The 16,474-nt window shown below is 40.6% G+C and overlaps 1 protein-coding gene across 2 annotated transcripts; it reads right to left on the bottom strand.

Annotated features, from left to right (window-relative positions):
* LOC135492063 (polycomb protein EED-like) lies at positions 1-16,370 on the bottom strand. Of its 2 annotated transcripts, XM_064778205.1 has the most exons (8): positions 16,278-16,364; positions 11,085-11,316; positions 10,581-10,746; positions 10,075-10,209; positions 9,317-9,509; positions 8,899-9,048; positions 7,382-7,554; positions 1-6,847 (listed from the first exon to the last, which is right to left on the bottom strand). In XM_064778205.1, the coding sequence occupies exons 2-8, from the start codon at positions 11,285-11,287 to the stop codon at positions 6,671-6,673; spliced, it is 1,197 nt and encodes a 398-aa protein (XP_064634275.1). In that variant the 5' UTR covers positions 11,288-11,316; positions 16,278-16,364; the 3' UTR covers positions 1-6,670. The 2 variants fall into 2 exon arrangements, with proteins under 2 accessions (XP_064634275.1, XP_064634274.1); XM_064778204.1 differs by lacking the exons at positions 1-6,847; positions 7,382-7,554; positions 8,899-9,048; ... (2 more) ...; positions 10,581-10,746; positions 11,085-11,316 and adding an exon at positions 12,380-14,499 and having other exon boundaries at positions 16,278-16,370.
* Positions 16,371-16,474: the final 104 nt, after the last annotated feature.

Genomic DNA, 16,474 nt, shown 5'->3' with positions numbered 1-16,474 from the left:
AATATTTACTTACACAATGTTCATGATCAGTTTTCCTATACATAAAACTGATTAATACAGTTGTACAATATTACGATATTTAATGCTAGTTATATGGCAGTGCTCGATATAATACTTTCTGTCAAGGTGATCTCACTTATATATTTAACCCGAAAACAAACAGATCTTAGTTCTAAGAGGTAGATGGGTACCAGAAGATCCTTACATTGTACTTGAGGCAAATCAACAATATGATACAAAGGTCAGCACATTTGATCTCAAACCACAGCTAATATTTTTCCAAAATAAAAATAAACAGTACCAAAATGACAAAACATTGTCCCAGCGTGTAAAAGCGAATCATTAAAGTGATACTATGATGTGATTTACAACTTTGCAGAAATACGTCCGTTTTTAATTGTTGATCACAAATGTAAAGCTCAAATTTTCCATTTTTGATAAGACTTATTGTAGCGGTAAAAGGGCTTATTATATTTTGCCACCGTATAAACTTCTTGCAACTCTGAACTCGGAAACAACCAATCAGTACACAGCAGCATCAATACAAGATTATCAGGCAGGGGCTTAGTAACCAGCTGCTAATCAGGAAGATCATAAAAGGGGTCAAACAGCTTAAAAGATAGAGATTATAAAACAATGGAAAGGGGCAATTAAGAAGGCAGGTGTTGAAACTCATAATGGTTAACGATCCTGGGTGTCTGGTTCACCAGGGCTAGAGAGAAACACAGAAATAATAATTACAGATATAGTAAGCAATTCCTAATATTGTCACATTATTATAAAATCGCTGAATGTAAACCACTGCGACTGCGAAAATGTTGATGTTGTGACGTCATCAACGAAAAACGTCGTCGGCGTAGCGCAATTTCAACGGCATCGAAGTGAGCCGTCCGGGCGGGATTAAACCATCAATTTCTAGAAAATGTGCATTTCAATTCGAAAACCTTACCAATTTATGAGAAAGTGACGTAGTCATTTGTGAAAAACAGCTAAAACATTATATGGTGAAATTTGACACGAGTTACCCTTTAAATAAAAGTTGATCATCAATCTCTGGCTAGATTTCACAAACCTGGTACTAAAGCACTCTTCAAAACCAGCTTGAATCAAAAGGTATCCAGTAAAATAGGTACGGGTAAAATAGGTACAGGTAAAATAGGTACACAAAAAAGAGAAACTAGGTAAAATAGGTACAATCACAAAATTTTATCAGAGTTTTGCTGATTTTTTAAATTTTTCACTTCTTCAATGCTATTGAAAGGGTTCACTTTATGATAATTTTGTTTTAATCAATTACTTTGAGTGCTAATTAATGCTTGTTATTGAAATAATTCTCTAGTGATTGTTGTTTTTTTCTGGTGGTGATATCACTACCAACTAATACTAATTATGATTAACTGTTGCTAAGTAACTATGATTGATTGTTGTTAGAAAAATAGATTTGTCTGGTAGAACAGCAAGAGTGCACCTGCTTCTTTCTGCTTTTGTATGGTTTCCAACAGCTTGGTATGGCCTCGATATTTTCTGTGTCTCATCAAAAATAACAGAGGGGAAAAGTTCTTCTTTAATGATCATATGGCTTCTTAGGTTTCAAGTCTGGGGTTGGGTTCCTGGGTTTTTTTATATGTTGAATTGAGAGTTTTTTGGTGACAACGACAAGTGGTAAAAACGAAGGCAAAATATAGTTTAATGAAACTGCATGTATTTATTTTTACACAAATGACGACCTCTGAGTTACAGCACAAACTTGGCACAGTTAAATGAAAATGCATTAATCTATTGAACTTACTTAAACTTATCTAAAGTGCATGATTTTTTTCCCATAAAAAGTAAAAAGTAATCATTAAGAGAACTCTTTCAATAAGCAATAATAAAATCAGAAATAAAAGAATCATGATAAAAATATATGATCATACCTTTATATTACAATCACGATATTAGCGGCCATTTTTACGCTGACGACACACAGAGCTGGCACGCGTTCAGCTTTTATGACTCTACCTCACTAGCCCAAGTGATCACTAAAATTGAACACTGTCTAAGCGATGTGCGCCTTTGGATGATGGAGAATAAGCTCAAACTAAACGACTTAAAAACAGAGTTTTTACTGCTTCGTTCTCCTTATCAAAATGACAAGTTACTGTTCAGTGATGTCTGTCTTAAAATCGGTGATGCAGAAATTCGTTCAAGCGAGTCGGCGCGCAATCTCGGGGTGCTTTTTGACAATAACCTTACTTTTCACAAACAAATATCACAGGTTGTTTCGTCCGGGTTCTTTTACCTGCGCAAGATTGCGTCAGTCAAGAAATATCTACCTGAAGACCTTTTAGGTAATCTTGTACATGCTTTTATTACATCTAGACTCGATTTTGGTAACTCATTGTACTATGGTCTCCCTCTCTGTGAAATTAACCGCCTCCAGAAACTTCAAAACCAAGCAGCCAGACTCTTGACGGGTACTAGAAAATATGATCACATCACGCCTGTTTTATATGACCTTCATTGGCTCCCCGTTCAACAACGTATTAAGTTCAAAATTTTAACCTTCGCTTTCAAAGCCGTGCAGGGCACCGGCCCCAACTATCTTCAGCTTCCACTCCAGCGTCTTAGGCAGGGAACCAGAGCTCACTCGGCTCCTGCCCTGGTGTGGAAACGTTCCAAAAAAGTCACTGCTGGTGATAGAGCTTTTGGGGTCTGTGCTCCGCGGCTTTGGAATGCATTGCCCACACATCTTAGGCAGATTGTATGTTTTAAAAGTTTTAAACAATGCATCAAGACATATTTGTTTAAGGAAGCCTTTTATCACTGATTGTTTTAACTATGTTTTAAACTGTCCTGTAATTGTTTTAACCATGTTTTAAATGTCTTTCCTATTATTACTGTATGAATGCACTTTTGTAAAGCGCTACTGGCAATTAATTTTTAAGTGGCGCTATAAAAATAATAAATTATTAAAATAATAAATTATATTACCTAGTTTCTCTTTTTGGCTCACCGTAGGGGAGTCTTTACAATACCGCAGTGTCCGTCGTCCGTCGTCGTCTGTCGTCGTCCGTCGTCGTCGTCGTATCCTGTTTCAAAAACAGTGGCACGTTTCTTAACCGCTAAGCCTATGAACTTGTAACTTTGTACACAGGACTCCCTTGGTCAGATGACCTGTGACACTAAATTTCGATCCGATCTGATTCTTAATTTGGCCACCAGGGGGCCGAATGTAGATATCTAAAAAGTGTGATATCTCGCTTATTAATGACTTGTTTGGAATGAAATTTTTGTGGTAGGTACTCATAGCAAGGATACATCATATATCATACGGGTTTTTAATTTGACCTACTTTTCAAGGTCACAGAGGTCAAATGGCGTAAATTGGCTGTTTCAGTGTAACTATGGCACGTTTCTCAACCGCCACAGCTATGAACTTGAAACTTGGTACATATAACCCCCTATATCAGATAACCTCTTGTGCTGAATATCGGTCCGATCTGATTCTCAATTTGGCCACCAGGGGGTCGAATGTGGATATCTAAAAAGTGTGATATCTCGCTTATTGATGACTTGTTTTCGATAAAACTTTTGTGGTAGGTACTCCTAGCAAGGATACATCATATATCATATGGGTTGTTAATTTGACCTACTTGTCGAGGTCACAGAGGTCACAACGCAGACACAGATATGGCCGAAATTGCATGTTTTGTGTTTTTCGTGTTGTGGCAATCCAAAGGTCGTGAGTTCAAACCCCGGTCAGGGACGGCCAAAAATATTTTTTTATTTTATTATTTTTTATCTTTTCCCTTTTGTCTTTTCTGACTTGTATCTTACATTTTCTTGATTTTTGGCTCACCGTAGGGGAGTCTTATGTAATACCGCAGTGTCCGTCGTCCGTCGTCGTATCCTATTTAAAAAACAGTGGCACGTTTCTTAACCGCTAGGGCTATGAACTTAAAACTTTGTACACAGCACCCACTAGGTCAGGTGACCTCTGACACTAAATTTCGGTCCGATCTGATTCTCAACTTGGCCACCAGGGGGCCAAATGTCGATATCTAAAAAGTGTGATATCTCGCTTATTAGTGACTTGTTTTCGATGAAACTTGTGTTGTAGGTACTCATAGCAAATATACATCTTATATCATACGGGTTTTTAATTTGACCTACTTTTCAAGTTCACAGAGGTCATATGGCGTAAATTGGCCGTTAGAGTGTAAACTATAGCACGTTTCTTAACCACTAAAGCTATGAACTTGAAACTTGGTACATATAACCCCCTATATCACATAGCCTCTGGTGCTGAATTTCAGTTTGATCTGATTCTCAACTTTGCCACCAGGGGGCCAAAAGTGGATATCTAAAAAGTGTGATATATCGCTTATAAGTGACTTGTTTTCGATAAAATTTTTATGGTAGGTACTCTTAGGAAGAATACATCACATGTCTTATGGGTTTTCAATTTGACCTACTTTTCAAAGTCACAGAGGTCATATGGGGTAAATTGGCCGTTGGAGTGTAAACTATGGCACGTTTCTTAACCAGTAAAGCTATGAACTTGAAACTTGGTGCATATAACCCCCTACATCAGATAACCTTTGATGCCGAATTTTGGCCTGATCTGATTCTTTATTCGGCCACCAGGGGGCCATAATGGAAAAAGGAAGAAGTGCAATATCTTGCTTATTTGAGTGAATTGTTTTCGATAAAACTTTTATGGCAGGGACTTCTAGCAAGGATACACCACATGTCCTACGATTTTTGGATTTGACCTCCTTTTCTAGGTCACAGAGGTCAAATGGCGTAAATTGGCCATTAGAGTGTAACTATGGCACGTTTCTTAACTGCTGAAGCTATGAACTTGAAAGTTGGTACATGTAACCCCCTACATCAGATAATCTCTGACACCGAATTTTGGCCTCATCTGATTCTTGATTTGGCCACCAGGGGGTCAAAACTGAAAAAGTAGGACATGCAATATCTTGCTTATTAATGACTTTTTTTCGATGAATTTTTTATTGCAGGGACTCTTAGCAATCACACGATATTGATCTTGTTGATGTCATAGACAATTATTGGTTGGATCATAAACTTATATATACTGCCCTGTCTTATTACTTGACATCAATACACATCTAAAAAAAGTCTTCATGCCTGATTGTGTTCACCATATTCACCTCTAAACTAAGCATGATCCTGCCTACTAAAAGATGTATACGGTGAGCACAATGGCCCCTGGCCGTTTCATTTTTTGTGTACCTATTTTACCCAGTATCTATTTTACCTAGCACCTATTTTACCCATACCTAATTTACCCATACCTAATTTACCTGTACCTACTTTACCTGTACCTATTTTACCTCGTACCTATTTTACCATACCTGTTTTACCCGTACCTAATTTACCTGTACCTATTTTACCTACATTCGAATCAAAATGGCAAATAGTGCCGTTGTAACCCTGATAACTATTTGTTCCAGTTAAAGCTGTATTGGTGGGTCACTTGAAACCTATCTCTTTGCTCCGTATAATGTTAAGTGTCACTGATCACTTTAGTGGATACTGGCACCATAAACACCCTCATTTTGATTGATAGGTAAACTAGGCAGGTGCCAGGTAGGTCAGATTAAGTCACACATAGTCGCTGATAGGGGCCTCTCCTATCTCACAGTATATCAAACCTATCCACGCTTGTACTAGGAACATAATTATTGCCAAATCCAAAATAACCCAGCCCCTTAACTATGCATACTAGTCAACTGAAGACTACCAATCTGACCCCATAGCACCTACCTCAAGTCCCCCTAAAAATTAGGGTATCGAGATCCACTGAAAACACAAAGGAATAAATTCAGATTGGCCAATATGAGTACAAAATCAGTTGCATATCTATACATTTCATATACGATAGCCAACAAATACAGTAAACTGAAATTTTCAAGAGCATTTTCTTTTTTCATTGTTTTCACGAATGTACTATCAAATGCTAACTTGAAAAGTGCAAAAATTTCAACTCTATTGCACAATAACCATTAAATTTTGGAAGTATTTTGAAAATTGGTAAAGTCATCGAATATTTTGTAGAAGCTTTTTCCATGAAATACCATGAGCCCTGAGGCTAGCTGTAACAACAATGAACTACTCTGGTAGTTGTATAAAATAATCTATAACAACAAGCGAAAACTTTCATCTCATATGATTCATACCACGAAACCCTTTTGCAATCTTCAGGAAAATGCAAGTATTGGAAATTTGCAATTTCCTTGGACATTAGGTGGAGCAAGCACCTTTATAGAAGGAAAATGCAATGGTGTGGAAAACTGGTGTAAGTTCTGATTTAGCCCATCTGTATGTAGATGCCTGCGATAATACTATAGAATTCGGGTTTTTGCTCTACCAATTTCATCAACAGCTAACATGGAACATGGCTGGATACTTTGAGAAACAATTTGGCCTCGAGTATTCGACTATTAAACTGGAAATACATTATAGAATCAGGACGGGCATGTTCACGAGAAAATAATTTTTCACAGATCTTTTTTATGCTCTTTTCCCGAGTTTATCATTACCGGGTAGGCATCTCGAGGAAGACATATTAGTCGGGACGGATCATTTTTTCCAAAAAAATACCGTATGTAAGAAGAGCAACTCTCACATCCCGTGATAACAACCGAAAATATCACCACTATTTCTCTTTTTTTTTCTCTACGACTGGCTCTTGGATTGGCGGACCTGCCGTGACGTATTCTTGGAATTTCTTGTAGAATATGTGCGAGATCTTGTGGCAAGGGGTTCCCTTTGACGACTCCAGATTCACTTCCATGGCCACGAGAAGTTTTTCAAGGTCTGCATCAAATGGGTGCTGAAAGCACAAAGACGAAGTTAACCCTTTAACTGGCAATCAATCGACTGCTAGCGGACAATACATACACACCCTTACTATATAGCTTACATTGTGGCCGGTAGTTGATTTTTCTTGGGATATATGGCAATACAGTACGGCCTACATGTGTTGTAAAGCATTGCCACGTGTTTCCTGCCATTTTTTGTGGCGAGGCCTACTGGTCTAGTTTAGGATTTTCATTCCCCAGGCTTAAATAAATGCAAACCAAAACTTTGAGCTCCAGTTAGCAAATCAAAAGATGAATTCATCATTGTTCCTTTCAGTCTAGTGTTCATTATTTATTGGTGTTCTACAACACCAGACTCATGGAAGAAACTTTTGTTTCAGACTGGAGAGAAACGCTAATGCCTGATCTGCTGTCCACAATCCCACACAAATCAGCAGGACACAGAGAAAGGTATACAGTTAGACGTCACTCCGCTCTTTAACACCCAATTGATACTCACTGACGTCACTGCAATGCCAACTTATACCTCGCGGTTATGTACTTACATCTCTAAATGATTGATAAACAGCTTTAAATGCCAGCTGTTTGTCGTTCTGAAATGCTGCTCGACTCCCATGGAGCATCATAACCCCGGTCTTCTCCGCACTTCGACAGACACTCATATACATACAGTGGTCTGTTCGGTAGTTCCACTCACACGGAAAGATATACAATTTATCTGAAAAGCAACAGATATGAAAGAGTCAGTCCACCTCTAAACTAGCTGGCAAATCTAGAAATTGTTCATGCTGTAAAGGTGAATTCTGAAACACCTTGGTGTCAATGACTCAAGAGGGGGGCCACTCTCAATTAAATGTGTAGAGCATCTTCGTACCTTGAGTTTTTGATAGACCCCTCCGAGAACAACAATATCAAATTTCCACCCCTCTCTTTGCTGGCATAATTTTCATCCCCACCCCCAATTGCTGGTGTACACTCATATATAAAATCCTTTATACTGGTACTGATGCATAAACTTGAGTTTGGGGAAAAATATTACTAGTTTGGTATTTCAGTATAAATAGAGAGTTGAAAATAAGGGGCCTTTTGAAGTACATGTTTGTCCTGGTACTATAGCGGGGCTTGACTGAAAGATGCTGATCTATTTGCCATCCATAGCACATGCCGTGCTAACTGAAAAAACACCCCTTGCCACCCATATTTTGATACAAGGATGTGCTTGTACACATGCCATAATATTTAACATTTTGGCCACATCAGTTTTGGCACAGATGGAGCTCAGCGAGACACCTAGGTTTTGGCCTGCATTTTAGCTCGATATGACGTGACATACAATTTTGCAACATCACACGATATAAATGGCGGCCTCCATGGACCAGTGCAGTTTTTTGGCGGGAATGGCCAGCCAAACGTAAATGGGCCCATAGAAGTCATATACAACCTGATATCTGCTCAGGAATTTCTGGGTCGTTTTAAATGCTTGCTGTGACTACAGTAATGAAAAGCACTGTGACTCTCATCTACTTACTCTTTAACCTCAACCTCAAAGTTTGTCCTGGTCCTGGTCCTATTGCGGGGCTTGACTGAAAGATGCTGATCTATTTGCCATCCATAGCACATGCCGTGCTAACTGAAAAAACACCCCTTGCCACCCATGTTTTGATACAAGGATGTGCTTGTACACATGCCATAATATTTAACATTTTGGCCACATCAGTTTTGGCACAGATGGAGCTCAGCGAGACACCTAGGTTTTGGCCTGCATTTTAGCTCGATATGACGTGACATACAATTTTGCAACATCACACGATATAAATGGCGGCCTCCATGGACCAGTGCAGTTTTTTGGCGGGAATGGCCAGCCAAACGTAAATGGGCCCATAGAAGTCATATACAACCTGATATCTGCTCAGGAATTTCTGGGTCGTTTTAAATGCTTGCTGTGACTACAGTAATGAAAAGCACTGTGACTCTCATCTACTTACTCTTTAACCTCAACCCAAACCCCTTTGCTTACTGAAGCATTTGCCAGGCATTCTGCAGCCAAGCTTCTTCTACTCACCTGGGTGATAATGGAAGAGTATATTAATCAGGTCTTGGTCACCCCACGTAATCATTAACTTGTATTCGCGGAAATGGGCGACCATTTTCTCCACCCATCCCATGGCACGCATCCCAGTGAGATTCATCAACATGACACCAGAGTTTACACCTGCAAGATGCACTAGAAACATTTACCACAAAGTCCAATAAGGGAGCTATTTTTGGCAATGGACAAGTTTAGGCCTTACTCGTGTTTACAATACTATAACACCTGGGTTTAGAATGAACTGCACTTCAAAATGTATGCACTGTGCACCAACGAGGCATCGTTTTGAATTCAGCGGTTATGGGTAGGTACCAGTGACCAAAACCGCTTTGATCGGTGCAAAATCTGGAAGCAGTCAAAGGGCATCCTACCTAAGGCACTTCCAACCTACCAAGAGGTCCATAATACGGATGCCTCGCAAATCTATTGTACCATCCCGTCGCCTTGTCCTCTGACTCGGGAGCCAGCGCTGCTATTTGAGTCGTGTTGAACTTGGTGAAATGATCCCAGAGGTCGTCTATTGGCCGCATGAAGAGGACGTCCGTGTCGATGTATATCACAGAATCGATGTTTGGCAGGATATCCTGAAAAGAAAAATATCAGTTTGAACTCATTTTTAAGTAGCAGGACACTAATACATGACTCACGAAATAATTTCGGGCAATTTTCAAAGAAGCGGACGTTTAGGTTGGCCCGACATATAAGTTTACTCCAGTTGCCTGTGAAATGTTTTTTTCAAAATAGCCACCGGGGTAATTGTACAGGGCTACTTGTTTAGCGTTTGCTCTGCACTTGAAGGTGTCATTCTCCGGGGAGTTTTCCTTCTCCAAGGTGGGATGAACGTTCTTATGTGCAACAACAGTTAGGCACCAATTTTCAATCAAATCGAACTTGTTGCTTAATAATTCTCTCTCAAACTTGAAGTCGGAGTGGGAGTTGAAAATGGTGCATACCGGTGACTTAGAAACCAATACAAAATTGAAGTTATCCCAACCAGGATAAGGGTTTACCATAACCAGGATAAGGGTTTACCCCAACCAGGATAAGGTTCAGAATGGTGGATAGTGGCTCCACCATCATCAACACAACAACCAATGGGACTACAATGCCCTTTCTAATTTTTAGTGTGGGGGAGGAGTTGTTACTCACTGGTAAAAATATTCTTTGTGTTGCACACATTTTGAATATTCGTTTCCATTCGTCATAATTGACATAACTGGGGTAGGTAATCGGGTATAACGTCAGCTTAACTTTGGAGCGAAAACGAGATGGCCAGGTGTCAATCTGAAAATGAAGACATCTTTCATTTACCTTCAGAAAGCAGGATCTCTGATGCTTGAGGCAGGTCAATGATGCATTTCAGCAAGTATGGATTAATCTATAATTGATTTCAGGTACAAAATCTGTAATTTGTGGTATAACTTGTCAAAACAATACTTCTCTGTTTCACTGTCAACAAGGCCGACGTACTCGAAGTGCTTGGTGGCTTAAGTTGATTTCGCTTGTAATGTGTTTCACGTCTGCTTTATTTCTCGGAAATTGGAGCTGGAATTGGGCCATTGTCAGTGATGAGAAATCGACCAAAGTTTTGCTTCAACTAATTAATAAAAGGATCACCTCGACCGACACAAGTCTTTTTAAAAGTGACGACATACCTTCTCAATAAATAAAGGCTTTAATCTATCATCTGTAAATATATGGAAATAAAGATCTTTTCTTGCAAGGATCACAGCGGACTTGAGGGCCACCAAAGACTCTTCCAGATACTTGTCGTCCCCGCAGGCTACGATGGCAAGGTGAATTCTATCACGATCATGATTACTGGGGAAAAAGAGAAACAATACATTTTGTACTTTCATGAATCGGGTGCATAGAATTCCAAAATAGTCTTCCATGTTGTGCTACTTTACTTGCAAGTGCCTTGTCGGGCCCTGTTCAATTATTTGAAAAGTTTACAGCATAGTTTTATGCAACAGTTCTAAATTTGGAACTGGTCCCATGAAATTTTAGCCAATGAGGGTTTTGTTAAGTTTTGGTGCAAATGGCACTGGCCTTGCATCTTCTTTGATTTGGAATCATTCAGCTTCATGTTCAGAATCCAGAGTCCAACCTCCCACTAACTATTGTAGTCGGGGACATAGGCATCTCCGTACTCTCACCTTATGAGTTTATTTGAACTCTTGGACGGTTCGGCAGGCATTTCCTTTCCCACGACAGCCTTGACCTGATGAACCAACTCCGTCTGCTCTGCCTCTGGCATTTGCTTCATTTGATGTTCCATGAGGAAGTAGGTCAACAATGAGAGACCAATGACCAGTGAGAACCCTACTTTGAAGACTAGTTCCATAGTCTTTCTTCTCATTCTTTTGATCTGGATTTGGACGTCAGAGTCTGGAAAGACACAGAAACGCCAATGAAACAAGAGCAAGGCTACAACCAACATCAGCGTTAAAGGAACAATAGCACTAGCAGCATTTTTACCATGCTATTAGTGTCTGCCGTTCTCCATGCAAAGATTCTTTACGATGGGCTGGAAATTTCTTGTTTATTGGACTGCTACTGCCACCTACTGGTAATAAAGTTTCTCATTAATACACAACATCAGGAATCGAGCTTCTGTGTATGGAGCGAACAAGACCATGCAAGAAGCATGGACTGCAAAGGTTGAAACCAACCAAGAACATAGGAAACCTGATGTGATTATTTGGAGAAATATCCAGGAAGTGCTGTTCAATCCAGGTCGGTTGTCCATCCATGGTCATCTGTCAAGTCTACAGTTGTTTGGCTCAATTTCTTCTTCAGCCCTCACTCTGACCTTGGAGGCGATTTTCTCCAGGAAGTATTTCTCCTCCAAGGCGGGATTTGGCGTGACGGGTAACATTTTGTCCCGGCACATAGGTTGTACATTTTAAGTTCCATTTGTCGCCAGTGCAAATATACGTCCAGGACAACCTCTCTCCAGATTGTAGGTTGTACATGTCATGGACACTTAGCTCTTAGATGTAGGATGTACATTCAATTTGTCACCAATACAGGCCGTCCATTCCAAGCAAAACAATTTTACCCTTTATAGAGGCTGTTCTCATGGCCTCAACGTAGGTTATCCATTCAAAGGACAATTTATCCCCAGTGTCAATTGTATGCATGCCTGGAACAATCTGCATGGTAGGGACATACATCCCAAGGACACTTTGTTCATAGTCTTGGTTGTGCACTCCAAGGACAATTTGCCACTTAATGCACGTGGTCTTTCCAAGGACTATTTGTTGCCAAGACTGGAGCTGTGAAGTTTTTGGATTTTGAAGACAAATTGTCTAGAGGATGAACAACTCATCAATGGATGATCTGAAACTGAATGCCAGTGATGAAACGGTGCTGGTACTAGCCCAGCGTTGTGTATATTATTAACAAATGAACAACAAAAAGTTTGAATATATGCAATTTATTACAAGTCAAATACACACATAACAAAAATAGTTGAAAAGAACTGAGAAAAGTACAAAAGCCTGAGCAAATACAGCGTTTAGCAAAATAACTATCATAATTCGTAAGTTGTGATAAAATCTAATGATTTTCTATTCCTCAAATTTATGATTCATGTCAAGTTTTGACAACCTACAACTACATGAGGGAAAGGAAGTACAGGCCACTGCTTTCAGTAAGGTCTCAAACGGAAGTCCTGCTATCATCCTTTACCAAGTCAATTGACATTACATGTACAGTGGAACCTCCCTTAGCGGACACCTCTATAATTAAGGAAAACCTCTCTCTTTAGGATAATAGCTTTGATCCCAAATTGGTTGTTTCCAATAAATTTGACCCCTCTAATCAAGTCACCTCGCTAATATGGACACCATTTGTCAGCCCCGAGGGTGTCCTTAATAGAGAGGTTCTAAGACTACTGCACATGTTTTTGCTCGTTGAAAGAAGACAACTCATTCAAATAGGTTCATTAGCTTGATTCATGATGCTTTAGCCCAAATGTTGTATTTTTCACAACCAACAACTTCGAACTTCTGCTTGTAAAAATAGAACCTTAGGACAAAGACAACACATCGTCAACCAAATTCCTTACTCGGCACATAATTCACGATTATCTGCAGGCAATAACACAGAGAACGAATAAGTAGCATGTACAGTAAAATAAATGAAGCGTCTGTCTAAATCTATGGCAGTGTTGTGATAGTGTTGTTTCTAAATCACTGGCAGTGTATTTATATTGTACATTGTAATTGGCACAACCCTCCAGCAGTTCACTTAATTCTATCCCAACGCCAAATTGAACCATCGTCAGCCACAGCAATGAGAAGGTCTCCGTCACGACTGAGATGGGTCTGACGAATTGCTGTAATACACTTTGGATGACCCAACGTGGTGACGCGAGCTGTTGTCGGATCGTCAACATCCAAATCCCAGACGTATAGACGGCCAACTTGATTGCCAAGGGCCAGAATCTTCTGGTGGTAATCAAGCGAGAAGCGCATGAACCAGATCTCGCATTCTTTGTAATTGAACTGATGAAGGATCGTGACGGTGTTGTCCGTTGGACGCACCTCCTTTTGGTGCATGGTACCTGGCTTCCAACAAACGATACGATTCTCACACGACTTGGACAAAATGAACTTGCCAAGCCAGCGAGTGCAATCGACGTAATTCCTATGGATATCTCGCGTTGAGAAATCAGGAAAATGGACGCCGGCGACAGGAAACGGGTCCTTTGACGACTTATCAAAAGCGTAGGAGGCTTTAATGGCATCCTGGACCTGAGGTTTGCTGATGTTCCAGATTTTCAGTGAATGATCCATGGCGCAAGACACAATTTTAGTCCCATCGATGTTAAAATCGGCACTCAGGACTTCGGCGCGGTGTCCATCAACTCCTCCAAAGAATGCGACACACTGATCATTTTTTAGGTTCCACAACCTCAGCGCATGATCCTTACTAACAGAGAGGATGAGATTAGCATCCCTCGGGTGGACTTTGATCTCATTGATGGCGTTGCCATGGCCGACAAAATGTTGTATGCCCTGCATGGTCGTCGTACTCAATATTCGCACAATACCACGCGCACCAGCAACAGCAAGCAAGGGCTCATACGTTACGTCATCATAAGTCCAGGCACAGCAATAGAAGCTCTCCTCTGGATCGGGGTCCATGTACGCCTGCAGCAATTTAACGCGGCCGCCATCATGACACTCATAGATCGTGACGCGATTACTACCAACGGTGGCAAACAACTTTGGATCACCGTCCTTCGTGTTGTAGTTAACTTGAACACCGAAGATTGGTTGCCCATGATCCTCCTTCAAATAGTTTGTACACTTGTACTGCAGTTTACATCGCTTGTATTTTCCCTTAGCTTTTCCTCTGCGCCGGCCCAGCTGAGTTGGAGTATCGCTTCTCGAGCTATCTAGTGAAATATTTGTACTCGCAACGCTGACGAGATCCTCTTCATCTCCGGATGCATCCCGACTATCCGTATTCGTTGTTGACATTCGGCTTTTCTTTGCCGGCACGACATCTTCATGATCAGACATGTTTCATGCGTTCAGGGCTCCAAGTGTCAGAGGAAGACTGAAATAAAATAGGGACTATCTAATCAAAATAGGGACTATCTAAATCTGACAGAATGTGAATGATGATAGAAAACAATTTTGGGACCATTAAAAAAATGTCTTCTTTGTTTTGGCGTCTGCTCTCTTAATTTTTGAACAGATGTCAACTTTTTGGGGGGATTTCATAGAATTGTTATGATTACAATGTATAAGATTAAGAACAGCGTTTTAATGATCAGAGATAGCAATAGGAACTGATAGAAGTTGGAAGGAGACTAGACAATAGGTATTGCTTCCATTTTCGTTCCGACACTTGAGACAGAGTCAAATCCTTGTTTGACACTGGGACTGAGCACTGGGAGACCTGCGCGCAGAGCACTCTGCAGAAGAAGATAGAAAGCAAACAAAGACATATGGTGGCATTTTCAGTTCAATGTGACGTTTATTGGCATTAAAAACGAAATTTCTTTCGGACTGTCGACTGCCTTCTATTTCATCAATTGTTGATGATTGGGAGGGGAAAAATAAATATGATCATCTTAATCAACATGATGTCAGACTAAATTGACACATGCGTCCTTGTTGTGCGACCTCAATAACATGAATAACATGAAGAGGAAACAGAGCTGGTCCACCAGCCTCAACCTACAGTACTACATGCATTATTACTTAGGTCTTAGGGCCCTCCACTAGGTCTTTTTGTCCAGGTCCAGCACCCAGGCACTTCTATGTTCTATTCTGTTGAAAAAACGTCAGTATGCCTCTTAGTGATCACTCTTTCCACAGGCAACTGGAGGTTACCATGAAATAAAAGATTATTCAAACATGTAATTTGAAAGATTTTCATGGTTAACGTCATGGTTAACTCTAGTCGCCTGTGGAAGTACAAGGGCGATTTCACAATGACCGTAGGTATTCTTGCAAACCATGTTTTGTCATGTCCCTCCTCGCGCCGCAGTGCCTTGGCTTTGACCATCTCCAACTGTCGACCAATCATTTGCAATGCCAATGGTATATGGACGATTGGCTAGAATGGCCAGCTCTGACCTGACATTGACAGCTGACCCGACACGGGCGACAGCTGCGCCTTGCCCATGATGTTGTTGTGTCGTTCTTTCTTGATCATCAACGACATGTCAGAATGTAACCAAAACCCAAATTATGGTATTAACGGAACCGAGAAAATCTTTGATCTAACCCACAAATTTCTACTTCTGCATTGTCCACAGGCACAGCGTCCACACCTACCTACCATGAGTACCAATGCCTACCGCTCCCACTCAACTTCCAGGGCCTGCCTGGACCCTGGCCGTACGTGACCATCACCATGTTCCCTGGTCCCGTACGAGTCTTACGACAGTATAAAAAATATGGCGTAGGTCTAGACCAGTGACTTCGTCAGGTACGGTAATCGGTATTGCCATAGGCCAACCAAAAAAATGTATTTTTTGCATTATTCAGGGTTGTATTCAAATTCAAAGGCCCATGATCATGACAAAGGCCCATGATCATGAGTGAGCGCACTCACTCATCGACGTCATACTCCAACTGGAGGTTTGTCGATTATCAACCAGATCCAGATCCAGACAACTGTATGTGTGTGTACATCGAGTATGTACGCTAAATACAGTGCTGAGTGCAGTGATACACAGTATCCGTTCAAAGAAAATGGAGGGAAACACAACAGGATTCAGGAAAGTCCACATAATTATCATATTCATGGTCGAGCCAAAAATGCAATAATCTAAAATTTCGGTTCTAAATGCCGGTGGAGTTTTCAATATTTTAAATATCTACCTTTAAGCCATGATCTAACTTGCAAGGCGTGATAAATGAGACTTTTATCAGGGAAAAATTAGTCGGGAGCAGCAAAACACTCGGCCAACCTTGGCTACTTGGGTGGCAACATTTAGCTGCATCCACAATGTACACGAAAATGTACAACGGAGGACGTCGAGGGTGACCAGTTTGAAACTGTTTCAATTGTGCTGGCA

The sequence above is a fragment of the Lineus longissimus genome, chromosome 8, assembly GCF_910592395.1.
Source record: "Lineus longissimus chromosome 8, tnLinLong1.2, whole genome shotgun sequence".
Lineage (NCBI taxonomy): Eukaryota > Metazoa > Nemertea > Pilidiophora > Heteronemertea > Lineidae > Lineus > Lineus longissimus.
The sequence above is the reverse complement of the archived record's forward strand: the minus strand, read 5'-3'. Positions and strand labels throughout refer to the sequence as shown.

What these genes read in the sequence shown, in the direction of transcription:
- LOC135492063 (XM_064778204.1), bottom strand. Translation starts at nt 14,462, where the DNA reads ATGTCTGATCATGAAGATGTCGTGCCGGCAAAGAAAAGCCGAATGTCA.